Below are 9301 nucleotides of genomic sequence, written 5' to 3' on the forward strand. Positions count from 1 at the left end.
TATCTTGACCATTATGTAATATTTCTCTAATTGCTGGTGGGTAAACTCCTTGACGTGAATAATTAACTACATACCCTACAATTGAGATTATGTATTCAGTCATTCCCCAATTTGAAATTTACGACATTCCTTAACGAAGATCCAAGTGTGTTGATGCCGTTAGATGATGATTAGATTAAATTAATGAAGAGATGATGGAAAGAAAGGAACAGGCATGCTTAGGGCGGAACTCGAATCCAGAACATTCGACAACGATGTCATGAAACGTGGATTCACTTGTGACCTCGTCACGATACTGCTTTATATGTTATTCTGCGTGAATGATAATGTCTTATATTATTGACAGCAGTGTTCAATGTGTGGTAATAGATTTTCTGGGTTGAACTTGGACCACGTGGTTATCTATTGTTATCTTGCCCTGTCAAGATCCTATCGCCTCTAAGCACTTTAGCAGTGTGTAACGGCAGATAATAAAAATAATGAAAGCATTGCTGTGGATTAAAAAATATTCACATACCAACAAGAAACTTCTTTAAAAATCACGTGCTATTCTATTCTAATCAGCCCTTTGTATGCCTTCCTTTCGTTCTATCTCGGTTACTTTAAGTTGCTTTTCTTACTCGACGAGAATAGAATGAATGATAGGACAAGCACAATGATATAACCATATCTGACCAAGGTTCGAACCTGTAACCTCTGGCTTCGTAGAGCGCTACACTGAACACTCCACAAGTATATGTAACTTCAATGACATTATCTACTAAAGACGTTTTACAAATATTTTACATTTATACTTAATTCCTTTCTGTTCTTTAGAAATTAAATAAAATCTTAACTGGGTAGAATATTGCATAGAAAGGATAGAAGCTACATTGTCTCCCCTTGACAGGGGTACATTTCTCCCTGCCTTCTTCCCCCATGTCGGCGCATTTGTTTCTGTAGTATTCACCTTCATTTCAAGATGACGTGCTACACACCTACTATACATCACATGACTTTCTGCAGCCCATCTCAGATGATAATGTGTGTTAGCAAGAATGGGAGAAAAATAAAGTATAGTCCAGGCAAACTAAAAAAAATTACCCTCAAACCTGGGCAAAATTGCTTCAGAAAGTTTTTAAAGACTTTCTAACTCAAAAATCATTGCTGAATAACATATCCAAAATCACACAAAATCGGACCACGGGGGAAAACCCCAAAAATGGATTTCAAAGAGAGCGGACTGACTGGCTATTGTGAATTTCCCAACATTTTATGTTCATTTGTGAATAATTTTAATATTTTGTGTTTTCTTGTTGTGTCGAATTATATTTTGCCTTTTAAGAATGAAGATCTCTAAATTATGCATGATTTGTAAAATAAAATATTCTGCCAAAAGGTTTGGCAAAGTGAAAACCGTAGGATTTTCTGCTGCTGCTGCTTTTGTGAGCCCTGTCGGATTAGATATTCAAGTAGATGCAGCACTTTTTCAGAGAATGACGGCTTTTGCCACTGGCGGTGCCACTGGAAGATGGCACGAGATTCGTTCGTATACTCGCGTGCATTATATTATTCAAATGACAAAAGGCTATTCAGGAGAGCCGACAAGTCTCAGTTAGGTCATGCAATACTCAAATACACCAACAAGTTATGAATGGACTGTGTACAACCAGTGCGTGTGGATGGTAAATCTATCCTGCATTGGGTTCCATTGCGTAACAATGAAACACACAAGAATATTGCAATCTCTGTAGATTTCACTCTGAAGGCAGGTGGAAGGGCTATTGTTGTTCCTGATGACTACAGTGGCTTTCCTACGAGGAAGGGCAGAACCCTCAGAATAGTCTGCATCAAGACTAGTAGGAATGTTATTTCAGCGCCGGTAAGAAAGAACACTTGCTGCTAGCTAATGAAAACAACAACCAAGCAATTATTTTCCTTGTAGGTGAGACGTTGAAGACGCACCGGTATGCTGTGTACAATGCAGGTGAGGATGCTCATATGGACATCGTTCGTGCTGCAGTCTCATCATCACAAAATTCAAGTATTTGTACAACAGTAATAGAGGGAAGAGGCCGACTAGCTTCTGTACCAAGCCAATGACAATGGTTTCAAGTCGTGACAAAAGGCGAGGAGTATCTCCCAATACTGTGTTCGATATCCTAGGAATTCAATCATTGTTGGGTTGTGACATCCACAAGCTGCTCCTGTTTCTGTATGTTTTCACGGGCTGTAATACCACACCCAGAATTTTCTGGCCTCCCCGATGGCGTAGTGATAACGTCCGTCACCGTTCAATGGGCTCAGAGTTTGATACCTGGTGGAGGCACGTAGTGATTAGGATCCCACTTTAACCTGCATTTCCAGTCCTGATTAGCATATCTGTGAATAAATGGACCTAAAACATAAACTCAAAATCACATCCAGAAAGTGTTCAATTGGGAAATCCTCAGCATTAGACAAACTTTAGAAGGAAGGTAACTAAGCTCCGTTCAGCTGCAAATTCATTTCGTTTACATTCTATCAACATTCAGATGTTGAAGTCGTTGGAAGAAAAGAAATGCTTCTGATGTATGCCTGGGAGTTGTTGGAATCCACAAACGAACTATGTCGTCGAATGTTAATTGAAAAGATAGCTGCAGCTACATCGTTTGTTACAACTCAGTGTTTGTCACCTCCCGATTCTTCCACAAAATACCACAGCTTCCGCACACAGAAGGGTGGGGTTGGTATATAAAGAATAATTCCTGCTATGATGTATACCCATTAAATTCAGATTTGCTCTTTGATATGATTTGTTTTTCCTCCACAACGAACCTTGGTAATACTTCACGATGTGGATGGAAGCGTAATCGATTGTCCTCTTCAACCGCTTGTGGCGAGTGGTTCCAATAATATGATGATAGTCACTAGCGTACGCAGGATTCTATTTGGGGGAGGGGGAGGGTTGGAATTATAAAAAATGGGCATTACCAATATTTTACTGGGGGATACACAATAAAAAATTTCGTAAATTTGGAACTTTCACTCAAAATTGAAATCTGAGGATTAATTTAAGAGGCATTTCCATTTAGCAATTTGGTTTCTCCCAAGTTCTTTGCTGCTTTCGTTTAAAAATTTCTACTTTTCTCAAAATTTCGGAAGGGACCGTAGCACCATCTGCTCCCCCCCCCCCCCCCCCCGCCGTCCCATGTGTACGTCAGTCCTTACAGTGACGAAGACGATTAATTAAACATTGTAGTACATCCTTAAAAGTTGACTTTATAATTAAGAGAACTTTAAAAATAATTTCATTTGAAGTAATTGTTATTTTCTAACTTCTAAAAATAACCTCTAACAACAAAATTACATAATAAATGGTATATTATTGAAAGATAGTTTTAGTTTAAATATTATTATTAAATAGAAGCGTTATCTCTCTCTATAAAGCGTAAATTACTTAATATTTGCCTTTAGTAGTAAACAGGCAGTCCGCCACTTTGAAATCCGTTTTTGGGGGTTTTCCCGTGGTCCGATTTTGTCTGATTTTGGCAGCAATGATTTCTGAGCTATAAAAGCTTTAAAAACCTTCTAAACCAATTTTGCCCAGGTCAAAGTGTAAATTGCCTGGACTAGTATAGACGCATATAAAGTGAAGAAAATAAAGATAACCGTATGCAGCAGAAAACTAGGCCCCTAGAAGCAAACAAGCAGATGAAAAATCGATATGGAGGAGGAATTTTGCTATCTTAGTAGTACAAAATTAATTATGGAAATTGCAGGAAACCTTTAGGATAGCACAGACTAAGAAGAGCTTTTTACCAGAAGAAACAATTAGGAATTTCAGGATCCAGGAACATTGATTTCGTTCCATGTCAAATCAACAAAGTACTCAAACTTACATCTGTTGATTCATTTGAAATTTGGCATACTGGAAGGGCCACCTCAGGTATGAAAATATGAAAAGTTGCACATTCATATCTTTTGTATTTCTGAAATTACAGGGGTGAAAAATGTGTGCTTTTGACCATTTCCCCCAACATCTCGTTAACTTTAAATTGCAATATTTCGGCAATCACGGCACCTATAGAAGTGATTCGGACGGCGTTGAAAAGGCTCTTTCAAAGGAGACATGACGTGCCTAGGTTAGGGTAGTCTTGTTTTTTAATATATATATATATATATATATAAACACATATGTCACACACACTATTACTCAATAACTGTACAAAATTTCAAAATTGGATGCCAACTGGATCCGGAGTTATGTTAGGTTTAGGTTAGGTTAGGTTGGGTTAGGTTAGGTTAGGTTAGGGTATGGTAGGTTAGGTAATGTATGATAACATATTTTGATAGACAAATTCCTATAATTCAAAAGTAAAAGTCTAGCAGAAATGAAATACAATACAAACACAATATTGTTTGCATTAACGCACATGAAGTTGACGTGTTTACATTCCCAGTTGTTATAAATACTAATAACTGATAATGTAAACATCAGCTTCATGTACGTTAATTCAAACAATATTGTATTTCATTTCTGTTAGAAATTTACATTTGACTTATATTGCGGTTGTTCGCATATATCAATTCACATTCATATACTAGGATACGAATTATGAGGGGGTGATAGATTTGCACTGTTATGTGACGCACCTAGTCGCAAATAGATTTCTTCCCTTAAAGGGAAAATGTATCTCTCAAGATACATATAATATAGGAGCCTCTATATGACCAGCATATTGAGATTTCTCACAATAGTGGCAATGGGTCTTACAAGATACTTGTATAGTTTCATACTGGTGAATGGTCCCATCTTTTGAGTTTTTGTAGAACATACAAGGAAGTATGAAATACTATTTGCTGCAAGATGGCGTACAACAATAACGCATGCTGCAGCATGCATGTAGATTGTAATTTCCAAATAATATTTCCATGTATTTTTGTGCTGAATATTTGATTGCGTGTTGTTTCGCATGACTTTGATTTCCTGTTTGTTCGCACGGTTTCTTATCTCATCGCAATCAGGGTGTTACTTCGCACGGCTGCACCAGGCGAACAGAAAGCATAGAGGAATATTAATCGAATGAAAATCAAAATAAATGAGGAATGAAAATAACCACAAACGAAAACAAAATAAAGACGCTAATAAGCCCTTTGATGCAAAACATTAATAAATACTGTTATTTAATTTGGAAAGGAAAATGACTTAGAAAAATAAATAACAAAATTGAATGTTAAAAACAGATTTATTTATATTTTCTTTCCAATGTATTGTTTCAAGAAGAACAAATCCTATAGGAAACACTAACACTCCCGTTGGACAATCTTCCATAACGATCAGCCATCCATCACTAATACTTTCCCTAGGAATCAACGACAGAGATGAACACATCCTGAAATGGCGGCGTATATCTTCGTTATTTTTGTATTCCTCGGAGAGACCTAGGCTCTGAACTTTTCGCCAGATACTCTGGCCGAAGTGGTAGTTCTATCCTGACACCTGGGCATCGGGGAATGTAATTTTTAGCGAGTTTATAGCTGCTTGTTCGAAATCAACCTTGATGACCTTTGGCTGGTACCCACCACACCAGGCTTTCACGAAAGAAAACAGTTGACTAGGTGCTCTGGGTTTTGTCCGGGAGAAATGCGTACAACACAGGAACAACTGCTGTGCAGTCAACTGTGCTTCCAAGATCTGCGTGTATTGTGTACAAATGCGAAAAGTGCTTGCAACAACTTTTAAATGTTCCATCCAGAAACCATTCTTCGCTTGTCCGTAGTGCGGAACGTAGAACATCTGGAGGGAAAGATACATTGGTCGGGGTAGGTGTTTCTTGGTGTATTCCCAGGGCTTTCCTCCTAACAGCGTTCAAACCTCCCTTGCGGTTACTGTATACTGGAACGGTGGTCACTAAGTCAAGTTCCTGGTTAACGGCCACAGCCATTTCCCCCTTAAAAATAGTTGATACCGGCGTTAATATTTCTTCCTGCGCTCTCTTTTTGCAGTTCGCAAGTCGTTTTCTGATCTCGAATTCCTCTATGCTTTCTGTTCGCCTGGTGCAGCCGTGCGAAACAACACCCTGATTGCGACGAGATAAGAAACCGTGCGAACAAACACGAAAATAATTATCGTGCGAAACAACTTCTTCTTCTTCTTATGGCGCTACAGTCCACTGATGAACCTTGGCCTCCTCTGTGATTTGTCTCCATCTATCTCTACCTTTCGCCACAACTTTCCAATTTCTATACTGGAGCTTCCGAACATCCTCATCCACTCCATCCACCCATCTTAATTTAGGCCTTCCTCGTTTCCTTTGTCCACCTGGGCTATCCAACATCACTCTCTTTGCAGGGTCACTATCACTCATGCGCATCACATGACCTGCCCATCTTAATCTAGCCGCCTTTATTATACCAATAACTGTTGGTTCTTGATATAAGTCATAGAGCTCCTTATTAAATCGCTTTCTCCATTTTCCATTCTCACATACTGGTCCCAATATTCTTCGTAATATCTTTCTTTCAAAGGTCTCTACCAACTCTTCATCTTTCCTTGAACTGGTCCAAGTTTCCGCAGCATAAGTCAATACAGGTCTTATCAGTGTCTTGTAAAGTATTAACTTAGTTGTTCTGGACAATATGGTGCTCTTAAAATGTCTCTGTAGTCCATAATAGGCCCTATTCGCTGCTATAAGTCGTGCCTTTACTTCCTCCTGTGAATCATTTTCATATGTCACAACAGAACCCAGGTAGATAAAGGTATCCACTCTATCAAATGTATAATTAGCCATTGTTATGGTCGGTGATGGATTATATCTGTGTGCTTTGCCTGCTGCCATGTACTTAGTCTTCCCTTCATTCACCACCAATCCCATCTTTTTTCCTTCCCTTTCTATGGCCAGAAATGCTTCTTCCACTGCATGTAGAGATCTTCCTACTATGTCCACATCATCTGCATATGCAAGTATCTGGATTGACTTATAATATATGGTACCCCTAATTTGCACCCGAGCTTCCCGTATAACCTTCTCTAAGGCAATGTTAAACAACAAACAGGACAGCACATCGCCTTGTCTTAGTCCATTTTCTATTTCAACAGGTTCTGAGAGTTGTCCTCCTACTCTTATCTTACTATTAGAGCCCTCCATAGTTATCCTCACCATTCTTATTAATCCTATTGGAATTCCAAGATCTTTCATTGCCAGATATAGTTTCGTCCTGTTTATACTATCGTATGCAGATTTAAAATCAAGGAATAGATGGTGCGTTCCTATCCCAAACTCCAGCGTTTTCTCCAGTATTTGCCTTAAGGTGAATATCTGGTTCACTGTAGATTTCCCTGGCCTGAACCCACATTGATATGGTCCAATGCACTTTTCTACATATGGTAGTAGTCTTTTATATATAATTCTTGCAAATACTTTATATGCAACGTTCAACAATGTAATTCCACGATAGTTTGCACACTCCATCATGTCCCCTTTCTTGTGGATAGGTACTATGATACCCGTCCTCCATTCACTTGGCATCTGTCCCTTTTTCCAGATTATGTTTATTATTTCCTTCAAGTCTCTAATGACACTCTCGCCTCCATGCTTAAGCAGCTCTGCTTGCAAGTTATCTATACCAGGTGCTTTACTATTTTTCAATATCTTGACTGCCTCCCATACTTCATCTAACTTTGGACTTTCTATGCCCCCTTCTCCTTCCTCTTCTTCATTTAATCCTTCTTCCAGCATATCTGCTACATCTGCACTGCCATTCAATACATCATTAAAATGCCTTCTCCACCTTTCTAAAATTTCATTAGTGTCACTAATTATATCGCCTGTTTCATTTCTACAGACTGTTGTCCTTGGTTTAAAAACATCTTTTGTATTATTTACCAGCTTATACATCTGTCTTACATTCTTCTGCTCATGCAGGCTTTCCAACTGCTTCATCTCTTGCTTCATCCATTCCCTTTTTCTTTTCCTATGGACTCTCTTCTCAATCCTTCTTTTCTCTTGATATTCATCCCTAGCTCTCCTTGTTGCACTTCTTTGCTGCATCCTCTTATATACATCATTCTTTTCTTTGGTTACATTTTGACATTCCTCATCGAACCACGTTTCTTTCTTTACTGGCTTTTGTGTTTCAAGTACTTCCTTTGCTACATTACTGATCCTCAGCTTATATCTATCCCACCTCTCATCTACATTTTCCACTTCTGCCGGTTTCATCCCGACGAATCCCTCTTGTAGTTTACTTCTGTACCTCTCAACCACCGTTGGATTTCTTAACTGCGTGACATTAAATTTAATCAGGCTAGTCGCCTTCATTTTTCGACTATTAGATATTCTTGCTCTAATCCTTCCCATAATCAAATAATGGTCGGAATCAATATTAGCCCCTCTAAAAGATCTAACATCAATGATATCTGATCTATGTCTACAATCTATTAGCATGTGGTCAATTTGATTGTAAGTTTTTCCATCCGGGGCTCTCCATGTCATTTTATGAATATCCTTGTGCTGGAACAGAGTTGTTGTTATTACTTGATTCCGAGATGCTGCAAACATTATTAGCCTCATACCATTGTTATTTGTTACTTTATGCATACTTTGTTTACCAATTGTTGGTTGATACACGTCTTCAATGCCTATCTGGGCATTGAAGTCTCCAATTACTATTTTTATGTCATTTTTTGGGCAATCATCAAATGCTTTCTCTAACGCATCATAGAAATCTTCTTTTACATCATCTGTGGATACTTCCGTGGGTGCATGTGCATTGATTATACTGTAATTAAAGAACTCTCCTTTAACTCTTAATGTCGATAATCTTGAACTTATAGCTTTAAATCCTATCACTAGATGTTTTAGTTGTTTATGTATTATAAACCCAGTTCCTAGCATATGCAGCCTTTCATCACAGCTATAGAATACAGTTGCTTCTCTCTTTTCCAAAACTCCTTTTCCGATCCAACGTACTTCTTGCAATGCCACTATCGCAGGCTTATAATTATTTAGTTGATCCAGCAACATCCTCAATGCACCTGCCCTATACAAAGATAGCACATTCCAGCTCCCTACATATAGATCCCTTCCCTTTCCATAATTCGCTTGTCCATTGTTCACGCCAGTCCGTCGTTGGTAGATCTGTCCGGCTACATTTCTTTGAGGTCTCGTAACGTGGTTCCTTTTGTGGGATGGGGTTGTCGGCCCCACGCCCAACCCCCATTCTTGGAGGACCAGGATTTGTTTAGGGTTTACTCCCGTAGGGCAGCTGGCTTCACTATGCCTTACGAGTCTGCCCCACCCTTGGTTTTCTGTCAGGGTATCCTTCCCTTAGCCTTTGG

The 9301-nt window shown here is 38.8% G+C and overlaps 1 protein-coding gene across 1 annotated transcript; it reads right to left on the reverse strand.

Annotated features, from left to right (window-relative positions):
- Nucleotides 1-5449: 5449 nt before the first annotated feature.
- LOC145988603 (uncharacterized) lies at nt 5450-8987 on the reverse strand. The gene is made up of 2 exons (XM_083123598.1): nt 7632-8987; nt 5450-5758 (listed from the first exon to the last, which is right to left on the reverse strand). Exons 1-2 carry the CDS (start codon nt 8985-8987, stop codon nt 5450-5452), a joined length of 1665 nt encoding a protein of 554 aa, XP_082979724.1.
- Between the last annotated feature and the right edge of the window lie 314 nt (nt 8988-9301).

The sequence above is a fragment of the Lepisma saccharinum genome, chromosome 1, assembly GCF_977018435.1.
Source record: "Lepisma saccharinum chromosome 1, izLepSacc3.1, whole genome shotgun sequence".
NCBI classification, from domain to species: Eukaryota; Metazoa; Arthropoda; class Insecta; order Zygentoma; family Lepismatidae; genus Lepisma; species Lepisma saccharinum.

Excerpts from the sequence above, each read along its gene's own strand:
- LOC145988603 (XM_083123598.1), bottom strand. The coding sequence starts at position 8,987 with ATGTTGCTGGATCAACTAAATAATTATAAGCCTGCGATAGTGGCATTG. Across the intron at positions 5,759-7,631 it reads AAAGTCCAAAGTTAGATGAA|ATGTTCTACGTTCCGCACTA; the intron begins GTATGGGAGGCA and ends CTTTCCCTCCAG.